We start from the raw sequence: 12,243 nt of genomic DNA on the forward strand, positions 1-12,243 counted from the left end.
CAGTCCACAGAGTTGCAAAGAGTCAGACACAACTGAGCGACTAAACAACGACAATTCCAAGAATCCAAGAGGATCCTGGGCTCTACGGCAGCGGAATTCCAAAAGTGGCAGTCTGACAGGCCTGGTTCTCACGGCCAGGTGTCACCCAGGACACCAGGGCGTGAGCTCCCAACTGCACCGAGAGCAGCTCTTGTGGCTGGTGAGGGTGCAGGCAGGGTGGGAGGGAGACCACAGAGGCCAGGGGTGCATGGGTTTTGAAAGCAGACTCCCGTGAAGCGTGTACCTGGAAGGAGCACTGCTAAATCCACCTGCATTAGTGGTGGGTTTCCTGGCCCTGCCTCCCACCCCATTGGGGGTGGGTTTCCCTGGGGCCATCAGGAGATGGGGGTACCCCAATGCATAGCTAGGGCTAGCAATCTAGACGACAGGCTCGGGGCAGCGCCCGGGCTGGTGTCAGGGGCAGGCTGCACAGGGCGGAGCCAGGCTGGGCAACGCGTGTAACTGCCCCTCTTGCAGATCCAGCGCGGGCACCACGGGGATGGAGGAGCCAGATTGCATTTATTCATCTCCAAAGTCAGGGAAGGGGGGTAGATTTCCCCGCTTGGCGCCCTCCTCGGGGCGGCCTGTATGCTGGGAGCCGCAGTCAGGCTTAGAAGGGCCTGGGAGCGGCCGGGGGACACGGGGTTGGGGACAGTGGATCGTGGGCAGATCACTGAGCATGTTTTTCCATCCAGAAAACGGTGACAGCTGTGCAGTGGGACGACACACCGTTGATCCTCAAACTAGAGTGTGACTGCTCATCCTCTGGCTTGGCTGAGGTGGAAACTGGAGCCGTGACCTCCAGAGACCCAGCTGCGTGGCTGCCGCTGTGAGACATCAGGTCCAGCGGCAGGACGCTCGGCAGTGCACAGACGTGCGCATGCGCGGGACTCGGCAACCGCGGCGCCACGGCGCCCTCTTGTGTCCACGGTGGGAATCACCGGTCTTGCAGGGAGACGGACGCTGGAGAGTCAAGTGGCTCCTGCTGGGTGATGCGGGCGCTGGCTACTGGACAGCAGAGTCCATCGGGGGCAGATCGTCTCAGAAGTGTGAGCTCGAGGGTGCGTGACAGTCCGAGGGGGTGATAGCCCCCCCAACAGTAACAGGTCACATCAGGACACGTGGTCATCTGAGGCCCAGAGCAGTGAGTGAGCGCCCCAAGAACAGCAGCGAGCCCTGCGTGAGGGCCATGCCTAACACTGTGTGTGTGGCATGCAGCAGGCGCTCAACAAATGCTTGTGGAATGGGAGTGAGTGCATGAGTGTGTGTGCCATCTGCATGTGCAAGGAGGTTAGATGTGGTAGCCGGATCGTCACAGAGATCTACACGGTCTGACCTTCCAGCCAGTGAGGGCCACCCTCAGAAAGGACCCACGTGCAGGGAAGATGGAGGCACCTTTGAAGGCCTCACTGCAGCTCCGGCCGCCAGTGAGGGACAGACGGAGGGACAGACAGGGGCCTCATGTACCCCAATATGGCCCAGCCCAGCCCAGCCCGCTGCAGGCCTCCTCCTGGGGCCTGGAAGCCTCCTTTCGGGCAGTGTGTCTACATGACCTCCAGCCTCGCTTGAAGCAGGCAGATCAGAGGCAGATGGCTTTGGGGGCTGGATGCCTGGTCTGACTGAGGCCCTCCCCCAACTGCCTGGAGACGGGGGAAATGAGAAAGCCCAAGGCAGGGCTGCTAGCAGTGGGATTTCAGGCAGGGCAGGAGGTGCGATGCGGGACACACACCCACACACACACACGTGCACTGTGCACTCACCCCCCAGGTCCCCACTGCCCCAGCCCCAGCCAGGTGGGCCAAGCTAGGGGCTGAGGCTGGGGAAGCGTTCCAGGCCAGGCTCGCAGCCCACCGGCAGGGTGGCTGCCTCGCTGGGCGGGATGTGGTGGGTCATGTAGCGCTTTCCCATGAAGGAGCCGATCCGCAGCTGCTCCGGGGCCTCCTCCGGCCACCACAGGCTGGAGCTGGATGGCGACAGGGAGACGGGCTGTGGGTGGAGTGTCTCCCTGCTGGGTGGAGCGGGCTGCCGAGCTCCCATAGCCCTCCTCCTGCAGCCTCTGATGTCCCTTTCCTCCCTGGGAAGACCAGCTGGAGGCCTACCTCCTCCAGGTGGCCACCCTGGCTCCCTGGGTATCAGTTCATTGAAACAACTGAGGGCTCACTGTCAGGGAGAAGGGCCCAGGCAGAGCAAGGTGGCCCCGTCTATGAACCCATCATCAGAGGACCTGCTGGACTGCCTCCCTGAGCTCCTAGATGAGAGACACTCAGGGTGGAAATTCCCTGCACATTGCTGGAAGGGGAACCACCCAACTCAAAACTACAGGGCTTCCAGAAGGTGCTGGGCCAGAGAGAGAGCAGGGGCTATGGGGGGGGCAAGGGGCCCTCCGGGGGTCGCCACTCACAAGCGCACGCTGGAGGCTGCCAGGAAGGCCAGGAGCAAGAGGCCGGCCAGAGAAGACAGGATGGAGGTGATGACGATCATGTCTCCACTCCGCCGCCCAGGCCACGTGTCGATGGAGCCTGGGGACTTCCCTGCACACACAGCGGCTTTCAGAGGCTGCCCTCGGACCCCAGGGCAGTCACCTCCCCGCCATGCTGACTGCCTCACGTCCCCAGCCGGCACCCTGAGCCCGCTCATCTGCCCCTCTCTGCCACGGCACTTGCGCTCTGCCAGCCTCCGCCATGGTCTCACCGGCCGGACTGTTCCCACCTCCCGTGGCAGGCAGAGAGGCAGCGGAGCTCAGGGCCGACCAGGTGCTGCCCTGTTCCCTGGAGCCTGGCATTCAAGGCCTTCACGTAACGAGACCCACGCCCCCTCCCCTCCTGACCCGTCTCTGCAGCCTGTCTCCCAGGCACCCTTCCATGGGACACTCGGCCTTTGACGTGCAGTTTTCTTGGTCTGCTGAACCGCTGGTCCTTGGCGCTCTGCTGAGAGCAGAATTCCCAGGACCACGGCTCCAGCCTCTTTCTTGCCCTGGCCCCTCTTTTCTACCCAGCAGTGCCCAGCACAGGGCTGGCTCCCTGAAGGAAGGGCAGACTATTTCTGTCCAAGATGGGGCTTCAGCCTAGGGCACCCAAGGGTTGGCAAACATTTTGGGGTGGACAGAGCTGGTGCCTCTGCCCAGGGGGCTGACCCAGTATCTCACCCTCTAGTGGGAGGTTCTATTTAGGGGGTGGCCAGGACTTGGATTCTGACTCGGGGGCCCCAGTCCCATGGTAGCCAGGGGAGGGGCCGGCTGAGCACGACCAGGGTGCCAAAGTTGGCTGGTCCACAGGGCACACTGGAGTTGGAGCGCCCCGCCCTCCACGCTACCTTGGCGGAGAGCGATGAGGTCGGACCACCTCGTCTCGGCCTGGGGTGAGCCCCTGGAGTTCGTCAGCAGGAACTTCACCCTGGGGGAGAGGACCAGGGGTGAGGCTCTGCGCCTCGACTGCTCTGGGCAAGGCCCCCACCTCAGCCAGGCCCCAGGCAGCTCATGACGGCCAGGCTGTGGGCCTGTCATGTTCAGGGGAGGGGGGCACCCTGTGCTAAGCACCCCGAGACCTCTCTGGCCACAGCAACCTCTGCCACCAGCCCTCAGCCATCTGAACCGTCACTCTTCAGACACCCTCTCTGGTTCAGGGGTCCCCGTGACTAAATGCCACATACGGGGGCTTCAGGGTGGCTCACAAGGGTGTGTGAGGCCCCAGCCCCTCTTCTCCGGAGGAAAACTGCTGGCTGTGTGGAGTCTGCGAGGCTTTGGAAGGCCCCCCAATAGGAGGGGGCACCCCTCCTGGCAAAGGCCAGGAGGGAGAGGTGTGCTCAGGGCGTGCTCAGAGACCAGGATCAGGGGAGTGGGCAGGCTGAGCTCCGAGGGCACCGCCCAGAACTTGAGTTGCATCTCTGTTCGGGGTGGGCGCTCTGGGATCCAGGCAGGCTGGCACCTGCTACTGACGGGAGCCGGCTCTCGTGGTCTCTAGGGACAGGGCGGGAGGCTGAGTCAGGGAGTGGCCACTGGGTCAGAGGGTGAGGGGCGTGGGCGTGGAAGGCGGCTACACTCTGCCCCGCTGTCCCTGTGGCACCTGCCAGTTCCCCCAGCCGCACTTGGTCACCCTGAGGATGTCTGGCCTTGTCCCCTTGCTTGCTGGACCCCTGCTCTCCCACCCGGGTTCCACCCTCAGCCCCAGGCTGACTTTCCTGCCAGACCCAAATTGTGGTTGGGGGGGAGCGGTCTCCAGCATTCCCCTCCCCACATGCTTGGCCCATCCCCTACCGGCTCTGTGATGCCCACCTCCTCGTGGAGGCCACCTGCCCCTCCAGGAGATCCTACCGCACACAGGAAGATACCAAAGCTGGAGAAGGGGAGGGGCTGGCTCGGCCTGCAGCCAGAGGCCTGGGCGGAGACTGGGGCGGGGGTAGGGTTGGGGGCAGCCCTGGTCTCAGAACCCAACCCCCACCCTCCCTTTCCCAGTGCAGCTCCCTTCCAGGTTTCAGATCAGGCGACTCACCTGTAAGGCCCCGGGCCCGGGAGGGGGGCATTGCAGTAGCGAGGCTGATGGAGGTCAGCAAGGCAGCCGGCGTCATTGCCCACCCTAAGCACGGGGGCGCGCCCACTGCCGTCCGCAGGGTCCTCACAGGGCAGCTGGTCCATGGTCAGGGGCAGTGTCATGTAGTGGCCATCGGTCAGCAGCCGTGGGGAGGCTGGGATTTCAGCCAGTGTCTGGGGGTTCTGGAAGACCCTAGAGGCTGCAGGAGGGAGGCACAGGCAGCTGGGGCCAGAGGGCAGAAGACAGGTGGTCCACTCCCATAGCCCTGCGCCCTCCATGCCTGAGAGCCCAGAGTGCCCCTCCAGACACAAATCAGACGCCACCACTCAGATCCACCACAGGATAAAGCCCGAACTCCCCATTCACACCGAGTTGAGCGGGGCTCCCAGGGCCCTGGAGCTGTCCTCAGACCCACCCGTCACCCCAGGCCCCAGACCTGCACCATGACCTACCGTTGCTGAAGGCCACCACCAGCCAGACAGTGTCGGCAGCGCTGGAGTGCCTGTCCAGGACACAGCGCGGCTGCTCCAGGGAGAACGTGGTGGCCGTGACCTTCCCTTCCAGGTCCCAGGAGGTTATCCGCGGCGTGTAGGGGATGAGGTCTGGGGCCGTGGAGATAGGCGTGAGGGTCCAGGGCCCACTGCCCTTGGGGCTGCCTCTCCCGGTTGGTGGGGGGTGGGGGGTCCCAGGGTCTAATCACTCCAGCAGGTGCCCCAGCCCCTAGGGTCTGGCCAGGTGCACCCCTCCCGGGACCCCTACTTACCCAGGGTGAGGCAGGGCTGGGGCCAGCCCAGCACCACCAAGAGCAGCAGCCAGAGGCGAGGCTGCCTGGAGGGGAGCCCCATAATGGCCTGCAGCGCACCCACCAGCCTGCTTCCACACCCACAGCCTGGGGCTGGTCTGGCCAGCCCGGGCCGCGCCCCTCCCCCGCACACCGTGGGCCTGGAGGAGCTGGTTAGTCAGGCTGCCCAGCTGGCCAAGGGCTGGAAAGACCTGAAAATGTAAAAGCACCCCACTCCGCCTCCCAGCCCAGCCCACCCCAGGGAGGGAGCTGGGCAGGGCTCTGGGCAGGGGCAGGCCAGGGCTGAGAGAGGCCCCTGGACCCCCGGGTGCTGGCCAGGTCACCCCAGAGGCCCACGTCTGAGTTTGGGTCCCACCCAGACCCCCAGCCTTGGGGAGGAGGGCCACATGCCAGGGATTCCTGCACCCCGAGTACCAGGAGCCTCCCTCTGGCCTTCCATCCCCACCCAGAGGAGGAAGGGGCCAGCTCTAGCTCCCTCAGGGCCCAGTGGTCCTGCCCTCCCTTCACAAGGCCACATCCTCCCTTAGTTCCTGTGATCATAGAGCCCAGACAGCTGGCAAGTGCCCTGCTGACATCACTCCCTTGGGTTCTCACTATATATGCTTTTTTTTTTTTACTTTTTAGAATCCTTTTAAATTTTCATTAATTTTTTTGGCCACACTACTCAGCTTGAGGAATTTTAGTTCCCTGACCAGGGATTGAACCCAGGCCCTGGCAGTGAAAGCGCCAAGTCCTAACCACTGGACCACCAGGGAATTCCCTATAGTGGGTTAGTCGCTCAGTCTCGTCCAACTCTTTGCGACCTCACGGACCACAGTCCACCAGGCTCCTCCATCCATGGAATTCTCTGGGCAAGAACACTGGAGTGGGTTGCCATTTCCTTCTCCAGGTAATTCCCTATATGTATTTTTAAAATTAAGATATTATTCACATAACCTAAGATGTCCCTTTAAAATGTACAGTTTAGAGGGTTTTGTTTTGGTGGGGTTGTTTTTTGGGGAGGCTGTTTTTGTTTTAAACAAGAAGGGATTTTCATTTACAGGAATTCTGGAGAAAGATGGCTGCTGGTATGGGTTTGGTCAAATGACATTAGGGTCCATGCCTCTAAGATTCTCTTGACCTTTTTTTTTGCCATACCTGACAGCTCGCAGGATTCTTGTTTCCAACCAGGGACTGAACCCAGGCCAGGTCAGTGAAAGCAGAGTCCTAACCACTAGACAACCAGGGAACTCCCTCTCTTGGCATTTTTTTCTCATTGCAGCAAGGTGGCTGCTGTGGCTCCAGGCATCGTGTTCTCACTCAAGGTAGGAAGAAGGGAGGAGCAGGGAGGTGTTGCTCAAACTCTTTTATCAGAAAACCTTATACTTTCCATATAACATAAGCCCTGTAGACTTCCTTTTAAACTTCATTGCCATAAATCACCAGATTCTAGAACCTTATCACCCCAAAAAGAAACACTGTACCCATTAAAATGGTCACTTCCCATCCCCCTTCCCCCCTGACAACCACTGATGTACTTTCTGTCTCAGTGGACTTGCCTCTGCGGGATATTTCATATAGACAGAATCACACAATGTGTCATTTTCTGCCTGGCTTCTTTCATTTGATATAATGTTAAGGCTCATCCATGTTGTATGTGTTAGCATTTCGTTCTTTTTTCTAGCTGGATAGCATCCCATTGCACGGACAGATCATATTTTGTTCATCCATTCATCGGCTGATGGCTCTTTGGGTCGTCCCACTTCTTGGCTATTATGAACGCTACCGTGGCCATGTTTCCAGTTCTTGGATATTTATCTAGCAGTTTACTGCTGAGTCATATGGTAACTGCTTCTTGTGGCACTGGTCGCCAGCTTTCCAAAGCAGCTGCATTTTACATTCCCACAAGCGCTGGACAACGGTTCCACTCTCTCCACATCCTCACCAGTATTTATTTCCTATATATTTTATAATAACCACCCTAGTGGGTATTGAGTGGCAGCACTTTGCGGTTTTGATCTGCACTCCCCTAATGATGTTGCTTGTCCACCATCTGTGTAGCTTTTTCAGAGAAATGTGTGTTCAAGTCCTTTGCCCGTTAAAATTGAAAATTTTTTTTATCATTGTGACAGTTCTTGATATACTGTGAATACAAGACTCTGATCAGGCAAAAGATGTGCAAACATTTTGTTCCTGCTCTCTGACTGCGCTGTGGGGGTGGGAGCCGAGGGTGAGGGTGTGGCACTCAGGTACCCATACCACCCCTCTGCCCTGTGAGCCCTGGAGCGAGTCTCGCTGTGGAACCTAACAGCGTTGGGCTCCAGCTTCTCTATCGGGGCCTCCTGGCCCTCCCCAAACCAACTTCTCCACAGGGCAGGGGGCACGATGCCAGGGGCTCACCAAGCTGCCTTACTTTCTTTTCACAATCAGAAGAGGAAAGAAAGTAACTTCTAGGTGAAAGTAAATACTCTAACATACACTGATCTTTGTAACAACAAATCATAAAACAGAATTTAAGTTTCTTTCTTAGGGAGAAAAGGGCTTGTGAAGGCCACAAGCACACCCCCCCCACCCCCACCCCCGCTCACCTTCAGGAGGCCTAGGAGTATTGGATCCTCTTTCTAAGAAGACTGGGAAGAACTGGAACCTTGAGGGCGGGGATCAGACCAGACTTGGCTGGGATTCAGTCCCAGCTCTACTACTGTGCCCTTAAACCTCCGTTTCCTCATCTGTAAAGTGGACACAGCAGTACACGCCCCAACATGAGCAGCACTTAGAAAGTCAGAACCCGCTTAGAAAGTCAGAACCCCTGAGGAAGTAAATGGGAGGAGCTGCGGGGTCTCCCTGGCAGAGCTGCTGAAGGCCCACTGCAAGGAGAGCTGGGTGGGGCCAGAGGAGCTGCTCGGGTCAGCGCCTGGCTCCTGGCCTCCCCGCAGCCTGTGTCTCATTTAGGAAGAAACAAAGGTTGGACAGGAAGCCTGGCAGGTCCATTCCTTCTCTGATGCAGCAAGACGTGTGTGGGCTGGCCTTCACACATACACACCCGTGTACATACGCAGTCTCTCCAATGGCAAACCCACAGGGCCCACGGTCTTTGGCTTTAGGGCATTTATTGCAAACAGAACATCTGAGGTATGAAAAGCTGACCCAGACTCAGGCCTGCCCCGGCGGCGCACACGGCAGGCAGCCTCTCCTCACCCCGGACACTGGGGGCCCCACACAGCCTACGGAGGACAGAGGGGCCCACACACTGAGGTAGCGGCATCCGAAGCCTCCACACGTACGACTCCCAGCCGCTCGCCCGGTTTCCACAGATAACCAGGCCTGGCAGGCACAGGGAAGGGGACGGGTGGGCATGGGGAGCCTGCACTCCACATGGAGCCCGCCGTTGTGGTGGACGAATGGGGCCAGCCAGGCCGCAGGTCACTGCTGCTCCAGGCAGTCCTCGGTCACCCCCTGGGCGGCCAGCTCAGCCAGCACATTCTGAAGGTAGTTGGGGTCGGGGTAGCCGTGGCCTGTCACGTTACGGTCCATCTCGGTCTTGTGGTGGATCTCGTTCCACACCACTGTGTCGGTCTCCCCGGTGGTGCTGGATGTCCCTACTGTGAAGATAAGGCGCCTCTTCCAGGCCACCTTCAGCAGCTCCAGGACCTGCCCGAGGGGAGGGGATGGGGCGGGGAGGGGAGGGGATGGAGGAGGGGAAAGGGATGATGTGTAGGGGGGGTGGGGGGTAGGGGGGAAGGGGCAGTGGGGAAGGAGCAGGAGAAGGCTATGAAGGAGTGCTCAGAACAAACCCTGGCTGCAGGGGCTGGCCTGGAGGGCAGACACTCCTGACAACCCCCTCAACTCCCTCAGCCTCTCCGCGCCCTTGGGGCTGTCCCCACCCAAAGCCACCACCCTGGCTGTTCTGTCTGCCTGGAATGCTCTTCCCCAGCCTTCTCATAGCTGTTTAGTTGTGTCCAACTCTTTGCGAACTCATAGATTGTAGCCCCCAGGTTCCTCTGTCCATGAGATCTAGGCAAGAATACTGGAGTGGGACGCCACTTCCTTTTCCAGGAGATCTTCCTGACCCAGGGATCGAACTCACGTCTCCTGCCTTAACAGGGAGGTTCTCTACTGCTGAGCCACCTGGGAAGCCCCTCCTCTGAGCTGGGAAGCCCCAAATCAGGACTCAGTGCAGAGGCGGCTCCACAGGCCACCCCCATCACCCAGGGTGAAGAGGCCCTGGTTCCGCCCCATCCCATCACACTAGGCCGCAGGAAGACCCCTGTCCTCCCCCCAGAGCACCTGTGGTCAGGTCGTCTCTGCCTGGATGCCCCATACCCGGACGCCTAACCTGCAGCAGGTCCCCAGGAAGGGGCAGCCCACACCCCAGCCAGCCCGCAGGCTTCATCCCCTCCTCCTGTTGCAGTAAGATGGGCAGAGGCAGAGCCGGTGCGGCCACCGAGCTAGCTCTCCCGACCCAACAGCCACCCGCTGCTCAGGGGCAGCCAGGCCGGACTTGCCAGCTGCGGGGCAGGGGCATGGAGGCTGCTCCCAGGGGTGGCAGCCGGGCCTTTACCTTGCGGCCCTGGGCGTTGTCGGGAAGGTAGCACTGGCGGGGAAACCCTCTGGCAGTGAAGGGCTTTCCAGGGTTGGGGTGTTCAGGGCCCTGCAGGAGGAACACAGATGGTGAGAGTGGGAGCTGAGGGGATCGCGGGCTGCAGAGCTGCTGGGACAGGGCCCCCTCTCCCCAGCCGCACCCCGACACCTTCCAGGCGGGGCTCCTCCTGCACGCAAGTGACCAAATCAACCGCTGTCTCCTGCCTCGCTCTAACGACCCACCGTGCACATGGCCTGCCCACACCTGCCCTCCCTGAACCCATGCTGCTCTGCTGGGCACCACACACCCTACGGCCTCCACGTCCCTGAGGAAACCAGACCTGTCAGAGGCCAGACCGGAAGCTCCTACTTCACTGGCAACCCTCTGGGCACAGGGCTCTCTGGACTGGATGGCAGGGCCTGCTTCACCATCCCTGGGGCGCACAGCACCTCCACTGCTCTCTCCGGATGGAGCAGGGCCCCAAGACCATGGCAGCAGGCTACCCAGAGGGCGAGGGCTGGAACCACGCTCAGCCCTTGCTCTGCCCTCAGCCCATGGAGACACACCATGCTGCTGCTGCTGCTGCTAAGTCGCTTCAGTCGTGTCCGACTCTGTGCGACCCCATAGACGGTAGCCCACCAGGCTCCCCTGTCCCTGGGACTCTCCAGGCAAGAACACTAGAGTGGGTCGCCATTTCCTTCTCCAATGCATGAAAGTGAAAAGTGAAAGTGAAGTCACTCAGTCGTGTCCGACTCTTCGCGACCCCATGGACTTCAGCCTACCAGGCTCCTCCATCCATGGGGTTTCCCAGGCAAGAGTACTGGAGTGGGGTGTCATTGCCTTCTTCGGGAGACACACCATGTACAACTCCAAATCCCCCTCCTGCTTTGTGGCTCTACTGCTGTCTAGAATGTTTCTAATTTTTCCAGTTTCACTTTGAGCACAATGTCACTTTGGAGGACAACCAGGGGAAAGCACATAATTGGACAAAAGCAAGGGACATCCTGTCCTCCTGTATCTTCCCTAGCCAACGAGGCTCTGGGGGGATGCTGAGATCCCCCGGTCCAAGGCAGAAACCTGAGGAGCCCAGACTCTTGCTGGGTCTCCACTGGGACCTGCAGCTGAGGCTCCCGCTCCCCCACACCCCACACAGGTCTGGGTCAGCCCACTGAGCTGGTCCCTCAGGAGTGGTCAGGCCTCACTGCAGGCACCTCTCTGCTCTGCACTCTGCCCCTTGGGAAGGTTCCTGCTTGTGGGCTCCCCAGCCAGCCAGCTAGCCCAACAGAAGCTCTTGTTTTTCCTGGTTAGATTCCTGTGGGCCTTCTGCCCAGTACAAGTCCAGCTAAGATGCCTCCGCCTCCAGGAAGCCCTCCCTGGTTCAAGAAAAGGCAGGGGCCATCTCTTTGCTTCCACAACCCTAAGGGCTGGATGGAGCCCCCAGCACGAGTGCCTCCTGATTGCTGGGAGTCTGACTGGGCAGCCGGGCCCCCTCAGTGATCCCGGGGGACAGAGTGGGACAGGAAGAGCCCCAGAGAGGGGCCGATTCCAGAAAGATCCAAGGAGGCTCCTCTTGTGCCGTGCCCCTCACCTGAATGCCGTGGGGAATGTTGTAGACTATGAGGATCGTCCCACAGTCCTCGTGGCCAGGGAGGGACATCTGAAACGTGAACACCTCCATCTTCCCCCGGGGCTGGGTCCCAGTCTTCTCCCCGTAGATCGTTTTGCAGGAGGGACATTGCAAGCTTCCATCCTGGAACAGGGCAGAAGGTTGTGGACTGAGCTGGTGGCCCTGAGAGAGCACCCAGGCCAGCCACCCCGCTGACTAGATGGGAAAGAGACCTGCAGGGACACGGGTTTGGTTCCCTGGTCACCCAGCGGGTCCTGGGCCAGTCGCCCAGCTCCCTGGCAGACTCCTTGCAAAGAAATTCAATTTTGGCAATGCTCTTGGAAAGGTAAGTTTTACCCCAGAAACTCATTATGCAATTTTCATTAAAGAGTCAAAGTACCAAGAGACTGGCATCAATTAGAGAAATTAGGTTTATAAACCAAAGTCTACACAGTTGCTGCTGCTAAGTCGCTTCAGTCGTGTCCGACTCTGTGGGACCCCAGAGGCGGCAGCCCACCAGGCTCCCCCATCCCTGGGATTCTCCAGGCAAGAACACTGGAGTGGGTTGCCATTTCCTTCTCCAGTGCATGAAAGAGAAAAGTGAAGGTGAAGTCGCTCAGTCGTGTCCGACTCTTCGCGACCCCATGGACTGCAGCCCACCAGGCTCCTCCGTCCATGGGATTTTCCAGGCAAGAGTACTGGAGTGGGG

General features: G+C 59.8%; 2 protein-coding genes and 1 non-coding gene across 19 annotated transcripts in view; all 3 read right to left on the reverse strand.

Moving 5' to 3' along the window:
- Positions 1–539: 539 nt before the first annotated feature.
- Positions 540–8,445, reverse strand: UPK3B (uroplakin 3B). 4 transcript variants are annotated; one of them, XM_086374412.1, is made up of 7 exons: positions 5,329–5,581; positions 5,018–5,167; positions 4,527–4,764; positions 3,352–3,431; positions 2,441–2,570; positions 1,800–2,002; positions 540–1,168 (listed from the first exon to the last, which is right to left on the reverse strand). In XM_086374412.1, exons 1-6 carry the CDS (start codon positions 5,408–5,410, stop codon positions 1,843–1,845), a joined length of 840 nt encoding a protein of 279 aa, XP_086230538.1. In that variant the 5' UTR covers positions 5,411–5,581; the 3' UTR covers positions 540–1,168; positions 1,800–1,842. The 4 variants fall into 4 exon arrangements, with proteins under 4 accessions (XP_086230538.1, XP_086230539.1, XP_086230536.1 ...); XM_086374414.1 differs by adding an exon at positions 4,212–4,370 and having other exon boundaries at positions 547–2,002; positions 5,329–5,543; XM_086374413.1 differs by lacking the exon at positions 5,329–5,581 and adding an exon at positions 7,935–8,445 and having other exon boundaries at positions 540–2,002.
- TRNAE-UUC (transfer RNA glutamic acid (anticodon UUC)) lies at positions 6,051–6,122 on the reverse strand. The gene has a single exon. It is a non-coding gene; the product is annotated as a tRNA-Glu (tRNA).
- Positions 8,440–12,243, reverse strand: part of DTX2 (deltex E3 ubiquitin ligase 2) — a 36,476-nt gene continuing 32,672 nt past the window's right edge. For all 14 annotated transcript variants that reach the window (XM_086374403.1, XM_086374395.1, XM_086374408.1 and 11 more), the window contains 3 exons: positions 11,517–11,678; positions 9,908–9,997; positions 8,440–8,997 (listed from right to left, as the gene is read on the reverse strand). In XM_086374403.1, coding sequence (XP_086230529.1) covers positions 8,770–8,997; positions 9,908–9,997; positions 11,517–11,678 — 480 coding nt within the window. In that variant the 3' untranslated portion in view covers positions 8,440–8,769. The remainder of the gene's footprint in view (positions 8,998–9,907; positions 9,998–11,516; positions 11,679–12,243) is intronic.

Source organism: Bos grunniens, chromosome 25, assembly GCF_055505025.1.
Source record: "Bos grunniens cultivar Pamir isolate PY7600 chromosome 25, Bosgru_T2T1.0, whole genome shotgun sequence".
Taxonomy (NCBI): Eukaryota; Metazoa; Chordata; class Mammalia; order Artiodactyla; family Bovidae; genus Bos; species Bos grunniens.

Coding starts and splice junctions, on each gene's coding strand:
- UPK3B (XM_086374414.1), bottom strand. CDS start 5,410: ATGGGGCTCCCCTCCAGGCAGCCTCGCCTCTGGCTGCTGCTCTTGGTG. Junction 5,168..5,328: donor CCAGCCCTGCCTCACCCTGG/GTAAGTAGGGGT, acceptor CCACGGCCCCAG/ACCTCATCCCCTACACGCCG. Junction 3,432..4,211: donor AATTTGGGTCTGGCAGGAAA/GTCAGCCTGGGG, acceptor CCTCTCCCCCAG/GGTGAAGTTCCTGCTGACGA.